The sequence below is a fragment of the Pezoporus occidentalis genome, unplaced genomic scaffold (genome assembly GCF_034315485.1).
Source record: "Pezoporus occidentalis ecotype Australia unplaced genomic scaffold, CSIRO_AGI_Poc_V1 ctg1, whole genome shotgun sequence".
Taxonomy (NCBI): Eukaryota; Metazoa; Chordata; class Aves; order Psittaciformes; family Psittacidae; genus Pezoporus; species Pezoporus occidentalis.
In genome coordinates, this window is record NW_026912778.1 from 17281366 (window position 1) to 17303124 (window position 21759).

Sequence of the window (21759 nt, forward strand, 5' to 3'; positions counted from 1 at the left end):
AGAAGCTAGGGATCGGTTAGCTTCACATCTTGGAGCTAAAAAAGAACTACTGCAAAAAAACTTGAGGCAAGGAAAAGCAGCTGAAGGAGACCAGTACTGGTATTACTTGATCTTTTGAAAACCATTTTCTTTAGTGCCTTGAGTTCCTTCCAGCAATTACACATTGTAGTGGTTTAACCCTAGCTGGCTACCAAGTGCCATGGACAAACATGTACCATCACAATTACCAGTTAAACACTTACCGAGCCAAGTCACTTCTGCTTAGATTTCCTTCACAGGCAATGAACCTGCTGCAGTCACACAGATCTTCTTGCCTACCAATTAATTCTCAGAAGATTTCTGTACTTTTTTGCTCCAGTACTCAGTGATACCTAAAATGCTAATGAGGTAACTAAGAACTTTATTATGAGCAGGTACCGGCTTCATTCCTTCAGTAGGAGTCCACTCAGGAACCAAGGATGAAATCATCTTCTGAAGAAACTGATTCATTTGTCATCAAATTATTCATGAGTTTAAGGGTCAGATTTTGTTTTCAGTTTTTCAAACACAAGCAAAGGTTTTACACATTTCACTGTCCACAATTGTTCCTACTCCAAGTAGACAAGAATGAAACAAAACAATACAATCTGCAAAAGTCACAGCATCCCCAGAAATGTAACCAAGATAAAGTGTTACCCAATACAACTCATTCCTTGATTAGACAAGTGTCTGTAACTGTTATACCCTATTCTGCTAGGGTGAGGTGTCCCTGCCCATGGCAGGGAGGTTGGAACTAGATGATCTTAAGGTCCTTTCCAACCCTAACTATTCTATGATTCTGATTTTTCTCTCCTAAACCCCACAGTCTCAATCTCATTTAATTCCTTGGCATCCACTGAATTTAAGGCTGCTGTTCTCAGAAAACAGAATGTGACAAAAAACAACTGTGTTTTTAGAAGCTGTCTAGAAGGAAAGGACTGGGTAATACGAGTGTGATTCCTCATAGGAACAGCTACAGAGCCACCAGGAGCAGAAAACAGAGCAGTATTTCCTCAGCACCAGTGCTCATAACTGGCTTTCAGTATCACTCATTATACACACAAGTTACTTGTGGCCAAAGCAACTTAAAAAATGAAATACATAAAAAAGCAGAGATTTGCTCATTATGGCATGTATGAATCTTCACACACGGTGTTGACAGACCATTCTCCAAGGCCTGTCTGTCACATTTTGGCTGTACCAGCTGCTAGCAAGTTAAGAAATGTAACTCCATAAGCAAGGCAATTTTGTGGATCATGAGAAAAAAAAAACCAGACTGGCTCAAGTGCTGTCTCATACGCAGCAAAGCTTTGTCATTTGCTACAGTTCAGCAGGCTACCAAAATGTATATTGCAAAATCATCTTCTCATTTTTCCTGACCAGGGGGATGGTGCAGTAGTGATGCTGCAGAGGTGATGCTGGCAGTCCGCTGCTTGTGAGAAGCTGTGAGAGTTCTCAGCCTCCCTTATGCCATAAAGTTACAGAAAAATAGTTATTTGCTGTCCTAATCAGGTAAACTTGCTTCCTCATCAAGGGATTTTTAACATGGGACAAAGTATTTAATTTTGCTGTCAGAATATTTTTGATGTTCTGGCTCAAACTTACCTTCAGATTTCTGCCTGATCGTGTGCCATTCTTTGCTACTGATCTCTCCACTCCTGGCATCACTTCATGCAAACACAAACAGCTGCTTCTCATTCATACTAGCTCCTCACTTCATCAGCAGTTGCTCTTGAAGTTAATATAAAACCTTTTTCTATTTTCTGTGGCTTCCAAGCACTGCTCCTTTTACTTTGCTCCTCTCCATCCACTCTATTTCACCATGCACTTTTGTATACAATAGCTATAGTCCCTCCATTCACCAACTCCCTTTGAGGTTTTATCCACTCCCTTTTCTTTACACTTCAGCTGGTATCAATCCACTGTATCCTGCTCACACCAGTATCTTCCCTAGTTTAGCTGGTTGGTCACTGAGAATTATCTGGAATACCTACCCCACTATACAACCAGCTGCTGGTAGAGGAGCAGAAGTGTATGCTTTACTTTTCTTTCCCCATGCACAGGAGTTACAGCTGCAGAGAGGAATAACTGCAACTGCTGCTCCAGGGAAGCTGAAACTTCTTCAGCTTCATCAGTAACTTCAAACTGGTAGCAAAACTTCAAAAGGTAGCAACTGGTAGTAACTTCAAAAGGTAGCAAAACTTATGTTCAGGTAAGACTTGTGTTACTATCACAGGTGACGGTAAATAGACCAAGTCACAGAATAGACCTGATGATAGAGGTGGCTGAGCATATGCTGTATGAATGTGCACATGAACCATGAGGAGGCAGCCAAGAGGATTTTGGTAATACTCTGGGCACACCTCCTTAAAGGGCAAGTGTGCTGATCTCTAGTGTTGACAGGACATAATATACCTCATACACTGAATCAGTATAGGAAATATTAATGAAGTCTTAAGAGTACATAGAGAACTACAGTAATCAGAATGAAATAAAGCTCTCATTTTCTAACACATATTTATGATACTTGGATAACTATCAAGTTGTTTGCTGTAGGTACAAAGCATTTCATTTGTTCCAGAGTTCACTGGTAACTAGGCTGGAAAATAATCCTTGAATATCAAGAAAAGACATTCGCATCTAACCTACATATAATTAAAATCAGAAACGATTTGAATAATAATATTAAAGTTTTCATGGTAGAGGAGACTATGACTCACCCCCTTACAGATGCAAGAAGCAGGCTACATTCTGAGAACTGAAGAAGGCAATCCCAGCCTTCCCTAATGTGAGCATAATGAAGAACTATGTCTCCAGAATGGGCTCTACATTACAATATTCAAACTGTACTGTAAATGCATTGAACTTTAAATAACATTTTAAGTCAAAAGCCTTAGGAGTGGCAGCTCAAATAGTGAAAAATATTAAAAACCCCGATTTCTTATAGTCTCTAACATGTGCTCCTTATTTTCTCGGCCAGCTTTTAAGTCTGTTTCCTATTCAAAATCAGATTTGTAATTCTGCAAGCAATACAAAGTAGTAAAATTAACTAACAGCTCCTTTAAAAACTGTATTTGTGAATATTATGGAGACACAGGCTGTAATTTTCATGTCTTATTGCTAGCAGCTTTTCTACTGTTCTGCTTAGATAATACCACTTCTGCAGTATTAAGTATCTGGTATTAAGATCAGTGCAACAGCTCATTACAAGTCAAATAATTTAAAGTCTTTTAAAAGTAAGGAAACCACAGGCGTTTAAGGTCACAAAGAGACTCTCTGATCAAAATATCACTACATTTGAAAACCCCTGAGACTTGTCTTCTCTGCCAGCATTAAATCTGAGTAACTGAAGGGAATGTTAGCATTTTCTTTTAGAAATCACAGAAGAGTTGGCTGGACGGCACCTCTGGAGGTCACCTATTCCACCCCTCCTGCTCAAGCAGGAGCATCTACAGCTGCTTGCCCAGGCCATATCCAGAAGGCTTTTGAGTATCTCTAAAAATGGGGACTCCACCACCTCCCTGCATAACCTGTGCAGTGCTCGGCCACCCTCACTGTCAAAAAGTGTTTCCTGATGTCCAGGGGGAGTCTCCCGCCTCTGGTTCTGCCCCTGGGCACTAGTGGAAGGAGCATGGCTCCATCTTCTTCACACCCTCCCTTCAGATATTTACATATTAGTAAGATTTCCCCCTAGCATCTTCTCAAGGCTCAGCAGTTCCAGGTTTCTCAGCTTTTCTTTGAAGGGAGAGAAGCTCCAGTCCCTCCACCAACCTCATGGCCCTTTGCTGGACTCAAGAGTTTCTCTGGCACTGGGGAGCCCAGAAGAGGACATAGGACTCCAGGTCTGGCTTCAACAGTGCTGAGGAGAGGGGAAGGATCATCTCTCTCAGCCTGCTGGCAACACTTTGTCTAACACAGGCCAGGATACCATTTGCCTTCTATTGCTGCCTCATCTTCAACTTGGTGTCCACCAGGAACCCCAGCCGCTTTTCTGTCAAGCTTGTTTCCAGCTGGGTGGGTCCCAGCATATGCCAGTGCATGGGGCGAATCCTCTCCAGGTGCAGGTCTTCGCACTTCTTACAGTTAATGAGGTTCCTGTCAGTCCCTTTCTCCAGCCTGCTGAGGTCCCTCTGGATAGCAGCACGACCCTCCATTGTATCAACCACTCCTCCTGGTTTGGTGCCATCGTCAAACATGCTGAGGGTACCCTCTACCCCATCATCCAGCTCATCAATGAAGGTGAACAGGACTGGACACAGCATTGAACCCTGGAGTACAGTGCCAGTTACTGCCTCCAATTAGACTTTGCACTGCTGACCACCACCCTCTGGGCCCTGCCATACAGCCACTTTTCAGTCTGCCTCACTGCCTGTTCGTCCAGCCCATACCACCAACAGCTTTCTTATGAGGACCTCACGGGCCAAAAGCCTGTGGCAAGATGTTGTGGGTAACAATCATTATTCTTGAAAAATCTTAAGAGACATTCCTGCTCAAATTGACTCTTTTTGTTGAAAACTTTTGTAATACAATGCAGTTCTACACCCATACACTCCAGCTGAAATGTACCTTTCTCCAACAAAGTTTTAAATACTGATATTCCTTACTATTAGAAATAAGGATGACAAGATTGTACATAGCAGTTCTCTGCTACTAAATGATAAAGGCTGCCAGCTGAAGTGATGCATGGGATATGAGAATTTCTGAAGTATGAACCATAGAAAAATCTGAAGTCAGTTGCTGAAACCAACACAAATACTGTTTATTTGTGAGATGTCATTTTACATCAACACCAGCAAAAGACCTAAAAATCAACCAGAGGAACTCAAGTTAGGTGGCATTAACAGTATTTCCATCAGGCTGTGAATCACAGGAGTTTAGCACACCTTATTTATGTAATATCCAAGTAACAAAGCATTCACAGTTACAGGTTAACTGCTGTTCCTGCATCAGCAGTGTCAGTAGGTACTATTTGGTGACAACACACGTACACGTGTACACACACACACACACACAGAGAATGGGGGAAATCTTTAAAAATAAAAACAAACAACAAAAAAAAAAAATCAAGCCAAGTTTTGGTCTCAGTTACAGACAACAATGTAGCTGGTGGGTGGATTTTATACACTTTTACAGCAGTATGAAAGGACAGAATATAAGGCCTAGGAAGAGGTATCTTAGCAGTTATACAAGGGCACAAGCTAACCTTTAAAGCTGTGTGTATGAATTCCAGGAGTATTAAACAATTTGTTAGACTTGTGACCAAGGATCAACAGAAATCTGGGAAAACCTGAACACAACCGAAGTCCATTTCTTGCCCTCCAATAAAGTAATTTGGGAACATTTACCAAGTAGCAATGAGCTGTAACTAACTTGGATTGTGTGAGCACATTTGTGATGAAATAAAATGCATGTATTTGAGGTAAGATGGAAGACATCTCCAGTCCTCTACTAACGCTAGAAAAGGCTACACAAAGGTAACCCAAATATTTATTGTAGCTTAAAGACAACCTTGAACTGAAAACTCAAGCACACAAAGGACTCCACTAAATTCCATCCTCTTCAGCTTGTTTTCCTTGAAAAGGATGAAGAGTGAAAAAAGAGTCACACAGAACTTTGTTAATATTTAATATTATTTTCCTGTAGAATGAAACTGAATTTGTGGAATGTTCCAGTTACTAATACTCACAGAATCATTTAGGTTGGAAAAGACCTTTAAGACCATCAAGTCCAAAGAGCTCCAAATGTTTGTCATCTATCAACTTAAAGACTGTCCACTGCTATAGTCTCTGGATGCTGTTTTCCTTCCACTAACTGGCTTTCCACTTGTATCTCCCAAATACCAAGTGTGAATTGCACAGAGATTATCAAGATTCTGCTATAGGGATAGTAGTAATACACCAGCAAGATTAGCGCGAGACCCCTGACACTTCTTCCAGAATGACCTCTAAGTGTCTTGTCCAAGAAGTCAGCATATTCTATATATTACCTTTCAAGAGGGGAAAAAAAAAAAACCCAAACAAAACCCTGTATTAACTGTATCATGGCATAACAAACCAAACAGCAGACACCATGCTTGTATTAACTACAAGGTAAACCCAGTGGCTTAGTTACATTTTCACAGTTTTTAAAAATGAGAATGATTTTCTCCAAAATACATGAGCTGGCAATATCAGGTTTCTCTACTTATCAGTGTATCTAGCACAAACAGAAGGATGGATAGCACAGGAAAGTTATCAAGCCATATGGGTCCGTTTTAGTATATTTGTTCCCTATAAATGTCAGTAAAGCCATCTACAAGCTCCAACTGAATCTGTGGCTGATTATATGAAGATGCATGTTTATAAACCAGCTGAAGACTACGGATTCATCCTGCTTGCAAGTGGAAGAAAAAAATTTGCAGCACCTGATTCATTTCCAAACACATTCATCCTTTCCATTACTCCTGATTGCTTTTACACAAAGAAAACTCAGTTTGTTACCTTATACAACATGAGTGCTTTCTGAGGTTTCCTCTCCTGTTTCATTTGCTCTTATTTTACATTTTGTATTCTGCTAAACATTAGCAAAACTTGGAAAAGGAGCACCTGATTAAGCTGAACAGATTTCTGTTGACCCTCTTAGATGAAACTTGTAACAGTAATAGATTAGAAGTGTCTTTGGCTCTTGCTTCCATTATTGGAAGCCAAATTATGTGTGACATACAAAACCTTTTATGCACATCTTGTATTTGTTGCAGGATACATGCCAATTTGTGCTAAACTGTTTTCTAGAGTCAGTAACTAGCTTAACACTTAGGAACAATTACAGTATTTCACTTAAAATTTTAGCAACCACAATCTAGCCTAATGTTAAAAGTTATATTGCTTCTAAGTTCATTCTTTTCAGAACTAAACCAGCAGCTCCACTGATTATTTAAGGTTATACTACAGTAATATATACATTTACATCAGAAGTCTTAATAAAACTTATGTTTTTTAGTAAGAGGCATATTGTAAACATTAAATACCACACTCCACTGAATTAATTTCTTGTGCAAACTGGCATTAAACATGGAATTAAGGTTATGCGTATTAGTACATAAGAAGTACATATAAGTACATAAGAAAGCAATGACTATGTATGTTTTAGTACTATTAACTTCAAATAGCACTATTTAGAAATCCAAACATGACTATTTCACAGGGAAAGGTAGTCTTGTCTTCTCAGCATCATGAAATTCTAGGGGTTTGTATATGCACATATATTGTCTATTTATGTATATACAAATATACATAAACACAAACAATTTGTCTTTGGCAGCTGAGTTTGACAAACAAATATAACAACAGCAAACAGATTTGAACACAACTGACCACCTGTAGCACCACAATTACAACCTCCTGGTCCAGGGTAGCAAACTAATGTTTAAGCACCACATTTAGCTTTTGCTAAACTAGGCTTAATCTTGAAAGTAGTCAAGTTAAGGACGGTTGTTCCTGACTTCAATGATGGCAGAACAGGACCTTCAATACAGCTGAAAATTTCACATTCAACATGAAACATTTTCCCTCTCCCCCAGATTGCGTTCTAGAGCAGTATCAAAACTGCCAATACCTTGTAAAATATTTCTACAGAAAAGTAATGTTATTCTTCATTCCAAAACATAGATTGGCTATTTCTTGTTAAATGCTCTGTGAATCAATATGGAACATTTTAATAAATCGTAAGGGTTCAAAGTTTAATAGCACCGGATACTTCGAGGACCTATTTATAAAAATCAGCACATTACTTAAAGAAGAATAAGGCAAAGACAATGTGACAAAATTATGGAAACAAAACGTAATTCCATTCACTCATTTTCCCTAAATTAAACGCTAGAATGGCCCGATACAGATAAAGAATGAGTGAAATAGGAAGTGGTCCCTACTAAAAAGCACTGCCATTTAATGCTGGTGTTTAACATGCCCGTTGCCTGCAATGGACATTCTGAGAATTCCAATCCCCAGCATGAAAGAAAATGTAATGTTTTGACTATTCGGTATCATATTTCCAATTACCTAGAAACACAAAGTTAGAGACCTTGGCAAAGACTACAAACAAAAACCCATCCAAGCTAACAAAAAACACCCCAAAACAAAAAAAAATCCAACCCAAATCTGTATTATCTTTGTGCTAGGGCTGAGCAGATTTTATTCCCCAAAACAATAATTTTACCTAGAACTTCCAGTTTCACAAGATCACAACTTAGACCAAACACTCTTGGTACACCAAAAATTAAGAGGAGTATGCCAAAGGCAATTTACAAAAGTCTAAAACCCATTTTTAAAAGGTACTTTAATTTGTTCATTGGTACCTGTAATGACTACTGCAGTTTTAACATTAAAAAGTCAGTACTTTTTTCTTCAAATGGAAATCATTTGTGGCATGTACAACTATTACAGTGGTTTGATATTTGTATGTGTATACAGAGAATTTTAAGACATCAATGTTTCATTCCTATTAAGCAATAGGTCAGGTTTGGCGAATTCTGGTGAAGAAAGTCACAGCATGTCTTCTCCTCCCAGAAACTGGCATCTCAAATAGTAACATTAAAATTGACAACAGTTCTTCACATAACTCTGTCCAAGCAGTCTGTTCATTTCATTTTCTGAAATGCTACATTTGAGACCAAAAGAAAAACAAAACAACTAAAGTTTCAGCAAACATGTAAGTGATGACTAGAAATATGCCACAAAATTATTTTTACAATACATTTCTGCAGAAATAATCCCTAGCTGAAGGTTTTTTTTATACACATATACAAAATTTAGACAGCAATATACACATAATCACAGTGAAGACGCTGGCAAGTTCACCAATTTGTAGTGTAAATACAAAATGCAAAGCAGCCTTCAAAGAGAACAATGCTACACAGCAAGCATAGCTAGCTTGTTAAATAGCAAACATCGAAAGTTCCCTGCAAAAGGGATGCAGTGCAAGAAAAGCAGCATGCACTTTGATACAAATAGCAGTTTATGGCTAATGGTTGACATAACTGTGGTAACAGTGACTCTTGAGTGGCTGTGCATAGTTAAACTCCTATGTCATCTGTTTTCCTTTATACCACTCCACAAACTCATCCAACAACACTGGCCCTGTAGAGAGATCAAATAACTGTATTTTACAAAATTTTGTAAAAGGACACTGAATCATTAAGCTCAGAGAAATAAACTATTTTAGAATACCAACATATGGTAGTACTTACAGGCTCCATCTTCATCATAGTTACTGAGGTCAAGGTTAATTGTTCTGCTGAATTCAAGAACGTTACACCATTGGTCCTTATTGATAACTTTGTATTTTGATTGCTGCTTGAGGCAAGAAACAGAAGTTACTAAAATATATTTCCAACTCCCTCAAAATCAGGTCCTCTTACTTAAAGAAAATTTAAACCTCATGCTGAATTATTTTAATCTGTATGCCTTCTAAAACTGGACAGGATTAAAGAAACCACTAACCAGCCAAGCCAGTGTTGAATAGTTCACGTTTTTGATTAAGACATCTTTTAGTGGACAAATATACAGCAATAAAAACAAATCAAAGACATTCTATACTTTGTCCTGCATTAAATAAATCTTAACAGCATATGGATTTGGGGAAAAGGAAGAAAGGAAGATAACCAGTTACAAGTACTGCTTTGGGGATCAGTATATTCTACATCAGAACAACTAAAAAAATCTTAGCTGTTCATTCTATCTCTAGTTAAAGTATCAGAGAAAACAGAAAAAAAAAAAAGTGACTCTGTTCCAAACTCCGTACCTCTAGAAACTGGTGAAATACTGGAAAAAGGGACCACGTTTTTCCTAAAAGAAGGCCCAACATACACTTGGCAGTATTGATATCTAGGCTGCGCTGGTCCTTTTCCTGCATAAAAAGGTCAAAACCAAGAAAATAACATAATTTCAGGATTTTTCACTTCCTGCACATATATATGAAATAAATTGACAAATGAATAATAAATAGCAGTATCTAGCAGAGGTTTTTCATAAAACACAACTTCTTAGTAAAATTTCCTTCCCCATAGCTAATAGCTTTCTATTCAGAGATGCTGCTTGATACAGGCTTTCCCAAAAAACCCGTCACCATTATTGCCAATGAGGCATACACTCCTGTTCGTAACTTCAGACACTGTCAGAAAGCAATGGCCATTACATCCATACCCATGTTTGCACATGCCTCTGCATATCCATGTCTCTTAAAAAAGTATCACTGCACATATTTCCTGCAGAATTATTACAGCTACTGTAATAATAACTGTCAGAAAATAGTCAAGTAGCTACCAAGTAACAGAGACCATGCAAGAGTGAGCCAAGGAGGTTCTTTGTTCTGTTATTCTACTGATTACATGGAATTCAGATTAAATATCGAATGTGCAAAGGGAATAAAACACACTAGCACACGGAGACCCAATTTTAGTTCAACACAGCAGTAGTGTATTAGGCTTAGGGGATGATTTTTTTGTTTCTGATAAGTTAAGAAAGTATCACCTGTACCCAACAGATTTGTTACATCTCATTAGTGGGAAAGTTAATATATCTGGTAACACAACTTCTACACATCTCAAAAGTAATGTGTGTGCGTGTAAAATTTGATTTTGTTATTTTAAGTAGTTTGACCATCGACATTTGTTGTCTTGAAATTAAATAAATTGCGGTGTGAGATGAGATGTAAAACCTCACACTTTTATGCCTTGCTTATAGCATTAAGCTACAAATTCAGACGTTAATGAAATCACAAAAAAATAAAGCTCCACATTAGCTACTATACACCTTGATCTCTCTGTATATATTCATGATTGCAGACAGCATAGTCTAAATTAAGAAAAAACATGGATATAGGGATATCCAGAATACAGGGAATGACTCAGAGCAGTGTGAGACAGCTACCCAGGACAGAGGGAACTGAACCCTTTGCCTCACCTTTGCAAGAGCACCTGTATATATTACAGAAGACACATCTTTATTGAAAACAATCTTGAAACAGGCAGAACTGCCTTCTGTATGAAAGATGTGGTAAAGTGAGATTCCAGTTCCTGAAGAACAGCTGAATGCCTTAGCCACAAGGTTACCTTCTCTTCTTGAAACCCATTTCATATAAAATAAACTTTAACTCTAAAATTCTGTAGACCAAATTTTATGTGGGTTTGTTTAGGAAGGAAAGTGTCCATTAAAAAAAAAAAAGTCCAGCAGCTCTGAAAACATCAGAAACTGGGTTTAGTGACCAAATGTAAACCAAAAGCGACTTCACTCATTCTGATTTAGAGGAAAACAGTAAATTCCCGTATGAACAAAGCTTTTCAATTGGTAATAAAATCAAAAAAACACACCTGCAAAGGCATTCTGTATTAATACGATACAAATCTTTCACTTATTTCCAATACCAAAAAAGTTCTAAAAAATAATCCTCTTTCCAAAGCCCATTTACACCTGTCACAAACACCTTTAGGCAGAAATGATACTGCTATAAGAATACATTTTACTTTCCATACTGTTTATACTCTGAATTCTTCCCACACACTTAAGTGTTAATGAAATCAGGCTCTGTTCCTTGTACTTTGGCTGTTTTTACATGCCTTATATTGTAAAGTTCCTACATTCTCTCTCTCTGACTACTGTTCAGAACAGATTATTCAGATAAGCCCTTTGTACCCACCTCCAACTGCCTAATGGCGCATCTGCTGTAACAGATGCTTCAATTGCATTTCCAGATACTTACATTAACTTTCTTGGATACAGTGGGAAAATAATACATTGACAAACTGTGATAAATGTTAGTATTTGTTTTACACTGAAGATAGACAGCCTGAGATTTCCCACACACACACATTTCAGGTAAAAGAGCTGTTTAAGCCATGAAATACATGCATCTGTAAGTTCTCAAACTTGGGAATGACAATAGCAAACAGGGAGCAAGGAGTGTATTTGTGCTTAATACCAACATATGGCATTTTAAATTATTTCCTCAAATCCCTGCTGACTTAAATCATTCATGCTGCACAAAACCTTGATTTTTATTCTTATTGACAAAGTAACTCTACCAAATCACAACAGATGCTTTCAAAAATTCTCTCTTAAAACTTCAAAAGTTTATACAAGTGCTTTTTGCCATAGAGTACTTCCCTAGAATTATTACTCTTAGGATAGAAATTATACAATCTTCTGAATCAAAACCCAAAAATGTTCACATCAGCTTTCTGCTACCAACTACTTCAATTATTCTGATAAAAATGAGATTTATCTGCTACATCTACATAAATATATCAGCCTTTGTCAGCCTTCATCTCTATTATTACTGGATGCCACTCTCCTTTAGACTTCCACTGGCTCCACAGTATTAAAAGTTTGATAATTCTACTAATCCAATATTGTTTTGACAATTCCCCTGTTGATATGCCTTTGACTTGCAGTTCTACAACCTGGGTTTTTGGCCACAAATGATGTCACAGCACCTGTGTCACAATGTTTAAATTCTTTTTCAAGACATCTGTTTAGTATCTCTTGAATAAACCTCACCCACTATCCTCTTCTTAAGTTTCTGCACTTGCTTTTGACAGGCCATTAGCTGATTCAGATTTGCTACCTGTTCAAAATATTCCATCAGTATCTTCCTTTAAAACGTTATTTCTTGCCTTTGCATTTTATGTTGACCAAAACTGGCAGAATCAATCTTCACACAGCAAAGGAGTAATTAAGATGTTCATAAAGCTTTTTTTGTTCTCTCATACAAACTAATACCATGCATTTTGACATACTCAGCTGTAGGTTTCTTCGGTTAAAAGTGAACTACTGTGAATCTCTGCAAGCTAACATGTAGAAAGCACTGATGTACCACAAACCTGAGTTGCCTATGACAGAAATTGAACTGAGAGCAATTCTGATAGGTAAGTCTTTCTTATTCTTTTTCTCATGTTACTTCTTTTTTCCTGCAAATTTTCTTGGTGCATTTGGTTCTCCTGCACTGAAATCTTAGCTTCAGTTTTGCCTGTGATTGTGTTTATGTTAAATCATCTGTACATCACATTACATCACATTAGCAAGATAAATGTCCAAATTCCACGTCAAAATGTTAATTTAGAAAATTAAAGTTATTTTATTGCTCCCTTTAAGTAGGAATAGTCCTATGTATATTATGGGTTCCAATACCAGGTACAGTTTTATGGATACATATTTTACAAAAGGAAGACTGCTCTTAGTATATTGTTTAACAAATACTGAGAATACCATTAATGACCTTCCCAACAGTCATCCAATATACAACAGAATAGGGCCTAAATTACTTCCTTGGAGTTACACAATAGCTTGAAGCAGAGACGTAACAAATAATGTCAAAACACTGAACCACTGAACTTTGAGCATCCTATATACTTTTCCAGTTCTAGCATTTTACATATACTTTCTTAGAATATGAACAGATCCATTTGTTAGAAGCAATCTAGAGTAGTTTCTTAACAGAAACATACTTAGAAATATACAGTCTTCCAATCATTACTTATGAATGTAAAGTTTTAATTTCAGATGCTGGTCCTCTCCATTACTTACCCGTGCAAAGTCAAATGCATATCTATAAATAAGTTTAAAATTGGTAGGTTCATTTAATAAAGATCTCAAGTAATCCAGAGAATTTCTCAATTTTTCTGTAGTATCACATCTATAAAAAAAGCACAAAGTGAACTTAAGAGTCTGCATTCTCACACAAATGTCCGATGGTTTAGAAAAGCATCTCTAACATGTATCCCCATCAATCTGTTCAAAATACATCACTTTGTACAAAGGCATGTTTATGAGTTTGTCTGCATAAAATGCCTTGATTAAACCCATAGTACGAAACGAATTTAGGTAAAATAGAAAAGTCTGACACTGGTATTTGATAAAAAATTGTCTGGCCTTGTGGAAAATGCACTCTCCAGAGGATTAAACTAAGACATTGTCTATACATGGCAAATAACCAGCAAACCACAGCAGTGAAACGATTCTTTGCTGAAACTATAAAAATTCTCACACAGTTTTAGTGATTCTGTTCTGGAAGGCAAGTCAAAACACAGTTCTTTCTCCAGCTCTCTGTGAATTACATGATTATTCAATTGCATTTGTTAATTATGCCACAACCTAGAGAAAGCAAATCTTAGAAAGAATATGACAATGAAGAATCACAGAAAGGTTTTGTATTATTTGGCATTTTGAATCACGCATGCTCTAACAACATGCCAATATCTAATAGATAGGTCCAATCCAGTGACAAAGACAGATGTCTTTGGGGACAAAACCAGTGCTGAACCTCATGACATTTCTGTTTTCTTGAGACCGCAGACATTTTAATCCAACTGTATTTAAATGTGTAGCTGCCAGGTTTCAAGTTTTCTCTAGGTGGCTGTATCACCATAAATGGGACCAAAAAAGTATGGCTTTCACTCCACAGCAGAGCTGTCCACTTTAAGTGTTATGAGTCAAAATATCAAAGCCTGTTTTTTCTAAGAACTGGGTTTTACTACAACAAGTGTACGAGGTTTTCCAAAGCACTTACTGTAGTGACGTCATTCCTTTTAACCATTCTTGTAATGTAAAGTAGCCCATGTTTTGTGCATCCAACTTCCATGCTAGTACAAGCATAACTACCTGAAAAGAATTAACAAGAAGATGCACACATTATTCAAGTAACTGTTTAGTAGGCTACTAACGCTTTACTCATCTAAATGGGATGTTCAGATCCTTGCTGCACTATTTTAAAAGTTAAAAAAACCTGAAAATTACAAACCTGTACATAATCCAAGGAGAAGATTAAGTGTAAAGACACACTGAACATCCACCCAAGTTACAAGTAGCCACCCTGCTTTAAAGGAGCATGTACAGCCAACTAGTGAGCGGCAGGGAAGATGAGTAGGTGCAAAAGCTACAGAAACGATTTTCCAAAACTGTTACAAAAGTTAAGTACCAATGTGCCGACAAGTTACATTTGACATTTGTTGCACTCTCCTCTAGATGAACATCAGTTGCAATCCATGAGCTCTATGAAATCCAATTACTGAAAGCTAATCGTGATCCCACCTGAAACCAGCTATTCCATCCAGCCTACCTAATTGTGCAGGTCTGAACATGCAGTTTAATTCTAGTAGATGTTAAGTAAAGCTAGATTAACTAATATTAACATACTCAAAGCAGAGGCTGATAAAAAAAAACTTCAGTTTTGCCCAAAAGGAACCAGAGTCCTTTTCACACCTAACAAGGAAGACTGAAGCCATAAAGAATTCAGATAAAGTGATTACAGTCTTACTCAGGAACTCAAGAAACCACTTGTGATAAAGACAGGGAAAAACTTTCAGGACAATTCGCGCTGCAGACCAGAAGAAGAAAAAAATCAAATAATTTAAATTTGCAACTCAGCCATTAACTAGCTGTTAATACAGCTCTACATGGATTTTAATGCAAAATCAGAACACCTACTTATATACCCAAATGTCTGCATAAATATCAAGGGGTTATTGTATTAATAAACTTCACAACTAGGTAATCACATTTCCAGTAAATCTCTCAAAGCCACAATTCTCATTTTACTTAGAGATGACAATTTATGAAACCTGTAAAAGATAGGCCTTGAGTATACATTTTAAAAGCAAAGATTAAGCACTAGGAAAAGCCTGTAAAAGGCACTATTCATTTCTAAATTTTGTTTACTTACATATACATATATGTATGCATGGCGGCGTATGCATGTATGTTGTTACAGGTATCCCTTATTCGTCTTTTAAATGGCATAAAGGGAGTGCTAATACTGCTCACAGTTTTCGAAATCTGCTCTCCGAGAAAACCCAAATAAAACACTACTTTACAGTTTTGTACCTGCTACATTAAATCTCCTGTGTCTTCTCGTTGTTTCTGAAAAGACAGCCAGCAGCCTTTAAACTTTTATTTTAAAGAACCTCTCAAATCTCTTTTTTGGAATTGTGGGAAAGTGAAAGAAGAGGTGGCAACAAAGACTAATTGAGATTTTACAGGTTGACAGTTTGGGGTTTAATATAAAAGCAACTTGTTTCCAAATGTGCACATAAACCTCCGTGGTTTATATTTCTTTATTAAAAAACAAACAAACAAAAAAACACAACAAAAAAAACAACCAAAAAAAAAAACCCACCAACCAACCAAAAAACCCACAAAAAAAAAACACCATCAAAACAATTCCAGGTGTTATTTTAATTCTTGACGGAAAATAAGAGATACAAGACCTTCTCATGTGCATCATAACAGATCAGGCAGCTTTTTAATGGACTCTGAACTTACATTTTCTGGTTCAACTCCAATGTCTTCACAAAATTTCTCCATACCTTCTGGCCCTACAATATCATCAGTGCCTGCAAACGTAATACATTTTATTTATCTCTGAAAATTAAAGCAGTCCTACACCTTTAGAGCACAAGAGAACTGAAATCACACAGTACAACCTCAACTTCTGTACAGTTTGGGGTTTTTTGTTTTGACACACAATAAGTATTTCCACACTTACTATCAGATCTGGATACACTTAAATCTTTATCTCACCTTTGGAAACAGAGACAGAAAAAACGTAAAACTACTTTTATTTCCTGACAATATCCTTTATTCTACCCATCTACTGAGATAATCTTGCAAGAGTAAATTAATAAGACCTTTAAGAATGCACTTAGGACTAGCAAAACATCCACCTAATAATACCATGGTTAAATGGGTGGACAGTGGTTAGCAAAACTCCTTTCTTGGCTTGAACCTCTAATGTTACCACAAGATCATATCACATAAAAACATGATACACAGCTATACAGGATATAAGACATTATCATTCTCAGAATCTCCTTCCTTACTGTCTCAAATACTATCTACATAGCATTTTCTAAAAAAAAAGAGCCTAAAATAAAAGTCTTGCGCTCCTGTTTGTTCACATTGCTATGTCATGGCCACACATTATCTGAATTTTAGTAACTGCAGGGGGAAAGAAGACATGAATTACAGCTATTTCTTTGCCAACTTAGATGGGGGAAAAAGAAGACGAAAAATATAGATGCTGTTTAAATGCACTATTATTAAAACATGCTGTTAAAAGAAGATATTTGTAATCTCTGTAATACTCTTGAAAAAAATATATAGGCATTAAGAACTGCATTGTGCAATTTAATTTTTTTAAGTAAATTTTAAGTATCTGGAATATTTTGTTAGAGTTCTTTATTATGTTTAAAAGGACTCATTCAGGGAAAACAAAACCCAGAACATTAAAGGCTGAAATGCCTACTTTTATCCAATATAAAGATCACAAGGTGCAAGAAAGAGATCTGGTTTATTATCAGGTGACCTACTATTCTAAAATAACAAGGTTTAATTATATCTTTTCCCATTTTCTCATGATATCCTCTCATAGTTCTGAGTGTAAACAATAGTTTTTAGAAAGGCTCATTCTGTAATGTAAAGACACACACTAGGGAAAAAACCTCCAAACAAATGCAGTGTCAACTCTCTGCATATATAAAGGAGAAGACTTATGAAGCAAGAACACCAAATAGATTATTCTTTGAAAATTAATTTTTAGAATGTTACTCAATACTGTAAACAGAATCATACTCTCCACTTTTCTCTGTTTTATCTTGGTGTATGCAGCCAATGGAAAACCAAAAGTTCTTTCATACACAGCCTTACTTTCATCCCTTCTTTCCATGAAAGCCTTGACAAAAATGAGTTATCCCTGTTGCTAGAGTAAAAAAATAAATCAAGCTGGTCGGAAAGGCAGAGAACCTAAAAGGTTAGGTTTGGCTTGAATTTGAATGAATCTCCTCTCACAGACTGCCACAGACAAGTGAGATATCAAAGTATTTGATTTAGTTTATGTAATTTTATTAGAAGAAAGATATTATTACATCAAATTGTCACTGTTCATTATGCATAAGAAGCAGATAAAACAGAACAAGCTCTGAGAAAAGGTATCCAAGACAACATCATAAAACTGCAAGATAACCTTATTTTGTCAATCACCTATTTCATTTCCTTTTGGTTTTCAGAGTCATGAGATCATGTTTTCCCATACTTTAAGCTCTCCCTTTCAGAAAATCACATGTAAAAAAATGAATACAACCACCAACTTCAGTATTAAAGGGCCATCTTCTGTTACTTCAGATCATAATTAACAACCCTAGAAGTAATGCCTGAAGAAAGTTCTCATACAGAAGGGCAAAAAATACTTCAGTCTACCTTTCCTATACTTTGTGATATAAAACTATATAAAGACAAGACCAGTATGGGATACTTGAATTTATACACTACTTTGCTTGAAATCATATGCACAGCACTCAGCAGGAAAACAAAATAATGTTTCTACCTATCCCAACTTTAATTAAAAAAAAAAAAAAAAAAGAAAAAGACACACTTGTGAAGCATAATTCTGTACTATTCAGCACTAACATGGCAGATAACAGGACTTCTAAAGAAGTAGAGGTAACACCACTTTGGAAAGAGGTACATATTTAGCTATAGATTTGAATAGTAAAGCATATATGTTCCAAAATACTTTCAGTTACACATCTTCTCCATTCTTTTTCTAGAATAAAGATAAAACTGCCCCTGGAACCCTTCAACTTCACACTACACAGAACATAAGAAAAGCTTCTTTAAGACTTTTACAAAAAAGCCTCTACAGTCATTCTTGGAAAAGGTCAGTTAATGCAACTTTCTTATTCCAATATAGATTGAATTGCTAGTAAGAAGAAATTTGCATTTCACCCTTACCTGCATATTCATAGAACCATTCTAAGCACCTCTTACTTGAAAAGACTTCTTCCTCTGCTTTTATTCGAGACGAATCATATTTCCTATACATACTTCAAAAATAAAAGAGAAACAAGCAATTAATTCATCACTTTTTTAGAAGCAATATTTATTCAGACACTATAAGCAGCAGTGTTAACTCATGAACAATTTACCCAACATTCTGTCCTCATATGCAGTCACTTGGGATACTGCTTAACAGAACAAGAACCACTGAACCTAAATGCTATGTTTGCTCAGTCTGTCACACTTCAACTGATTCATAATCATTATCCATGCACATGAACTTTCCTTACAACAAATATAGACTAGCTCAAATTCAAACCCAAACTGTTTTGCATAAGTTCAAGTAAGACTTGTGCACACTAGCAGTGACCACAATCAACTGATGGGCTGCAACCTAGCTGGGTGTCTAAACCCACAGTAACTGCAAGTCACAGTGAACACACATACTTCATATACTTTGAATTATCTACTAAGGAGAATGACACATACTCTTCTTGCCTCCTCAAAAAAAAAATTCTCTAGAAGGTATGAAGACCAAAATAGACACAACCCACACATACATTATTCTAAAGCCTGTAAGTTGGTAACACAAAAGAACTACAGAGAACAGGATACAGGTCCTTACTGACAGTAACTCAAGGAACCTCATTCATCATGGGGTGAAAAGTTATCTGAAAAGCTAGATCCATAATGTTCCTCCACACCCCCCACCCCCCCCCCCCCAAGGAGGCAAAGTTACGCTCTGCTTTGACAAGAAGCATAAAGAATTTTAACTACATTCAGGAAACAACACTGAAGTACCGATCTCCTGACTTCAGCATCTGCAACACCTAAAGCCCAGAAGGCACAGCAGAAGCTGATGAGTTACTCCACCCTGTTTAGACTTCTCTGAACCAGAGACACTATCATTTGTGTTAGAGGCAAAAGACTCAGCAGTCTAAGTAGCTGTTCACTGCTGCACATGCATTCTCTGATCCATTTCCACCACTCTGCAGTAGTCTGGGCTCATACCGGCTGAAAAGAGCCAAGCAACAAATGGCTTAGATTACGGGAGGTAGCCAAGAATGGCTCTGTGATTGTTCCAAGCATTCAGCCCTTCCTCTTACCGTCCTGCTGGGGGAGAACAAAACAGCAGCTAACTGCTTCAAGGAGTTTGGAAACAACCTGGTGAAATTAATTTGGAGTTGATTTCATCACCACTTTCCTCTAGAAAGACATGTAAAAGATGTGTATACTTAGGAGATTAGAGTACACTGGATCCCACTATCCTCCACCTACCTTACAAGCTAGGAACTGTAGCTAGACATTAATGGCATATAGATCATTACAGTGACTCAAAGAACTGCTTTGTGTTTATTGTCATAGCTATTTTAAACCAACTGTCAGAAAAATAATCCTGGTCAGAACAAAATGATAAATTACTAATTGAAAGACAAATATAAATTATGCTCTTCAGACATTTCAAGATGGAAAGAAAAAGTAACACTGTTCTGAAACACACTGATCTGCAACTAACTGCAACACTGCAGAAAAATGCCAGTCACACGTGTCCCAAACATATACATTCACGTAACCACCATCTGTATGTCTGATTTTTGATTTGGATTGGTTCTTTTTGTTTTGCTGGGGATTTTTGGAGGGGTTGGGGTTTGTTTCTTTTCTTCTTTTTTTTTAATTTTCATTTTTAAAACAGCTTAAAAAGTTTTTTCTCTTTGAATTACCTACTTTGTGCAAGCTTTACTGCAGTTGCAAATGAACAGGCTGACAGCACTGCCCAGTAAGTAAATGAAGCCAGAAGGTAGAAGTCAAGAGTTGGAACAATTTATTTTGTTCCAGATCTGATAACTTGACATTCTCATACTTGCAGAATGACCTGTGATTTTGAAAGACCTACCCAATATTTTTTAGGCTAATTTGAATTCAGAGAAATTAAAAAAAATGTCTTGAGACAAAGAAAGGAAGCATTCTGCCACTTTGGCAAAAGTCTAATTATTCAGTATCCCTTTTTTTGTAGCAAACAAACGTGACAAACACAACTGAAATACCAAATTGGAAATTGACTGTATCAGGAGCTAGCCAACATCTTTATTCTATTCTTTTTATTCAAGAATTCTCTAAGAGCACTGCTGGGACCTAGGACATGCAAAGCTAATGTGGTTCTCAAAGACAGACATTCATCACAAGACTCTCTTTGTTCTTACAAAGGGATGATAACCAAGTGCCTTGCCCTGCTTGTTCATGGAACCCATTGGCACACTCACTGTCAGTATGTGAACACTGCGTTTGGGAAGGAACCTTCAAGAAAAATTTACTAACAGAGCTCTAGGTCACCCAGGTATATCAGAAAAAGGATTCCTGCATCTACATACACCAGAGCTAAACACTGTAGCCTGAACCAAGACACCAATGACAGGAGCACGCATAAGAAGACTGGTGAATGACAACAGAAAAAACAACACCCTTTTTATATATTCACTGCATCTACACATAGTGAGTTTTCATAGGACTAATATTGTGCTTAAGGCTAAGGTCATTGTTTCGGAACTGCAGGAAACAATATTCATTAGGAAGTCTATGTGACTAACATACAGCCAAATAACTCCAAGCAAAACACTCTGGCCTCAAACTTATCATTGTTTAAAAAAACCTCAGTAACTGACCAACAGAGTTTGATTTTGAGAAACCAGAACTGATCACAGAACTTCCAACCTTGCCAACAATTACTTCACAAATTCAAAAAATAAAATCTGACAAAATGTAATTTTGAGCTATCCTAGTCTCTGCTACAAGCGAATCAGCCAAACAATTAGAAGAGCAGATGACACCATATCATGCATTGTGCACAGCCAGAAACATAAAACCATGCAACAAAAATCGATGGATGAATCTCGAATGCCTTTTGCTCAACATAAAGAAACTAAAAGCAGATCACAGTCTGCAA

General features: G+C 36.9%; 2 protein-coding genes across 24 annotated transcripts in view; both read right to left on the reverse strand.

The window, feature by feature from the left end:
- SPATA18 (spermatogenesis associated 18) overlaps positions 1 to 21759 on the reverse strand; it is an 85352-nt gene that overhangs the window by 38840 nt on the left and 24753 nt on the right. The window lies entirely within an intron of this gene.
- DCUN1D4 (defective in cullin neddylation 1 domain containing 4) overlaps positions 8314 to 21759 on the reverse strand; it is a 38256-nt gene continuing 24810 nt past the window's right edge. For 15 of the 23 annotated variants that reach the window (XM_062607334.1, XM_062607297.1, XM_062607290.1 and 12 more), the window contains 7 exons: positions 18774 to 18865; positions 16308 to 16378; positions 14557 to 14648; positions 13575 to 13683; positions 9796 to 9900; positions 9242 to 9344; positions 8314 to 9131 (listed from right to left, as the gene is read on the reverse strand). In XM_062607334.1, the coding sequence (XP_062463318.1) occupies positions 9076 to 9131; positions 9242 to 9344; positions 9796 to 9900; positions 13575 to 13683; positions 14557 to 14648; positions 16308 to 16378; positions 18774 to 18864 (627 nt within the window). In that variant the 5' untranslated portion in view covers position 18865 and the 3' untranslated portion in view covers positions 8314 to 9075. The remainder of the gene's footprint in view (positions 9132 to 9241; positions 9345 to 9795; positions 9901 to 13574; positions 13684 to 14556; positions 14649 to 16307; positions 16379 to 18773; positions 18866 to 21759) is intronic. The other 8 variants (XM_062607385.1, XM_062607429.1, XM_062607439.1 and 5 more) reach the window with 2 other exon arrangements.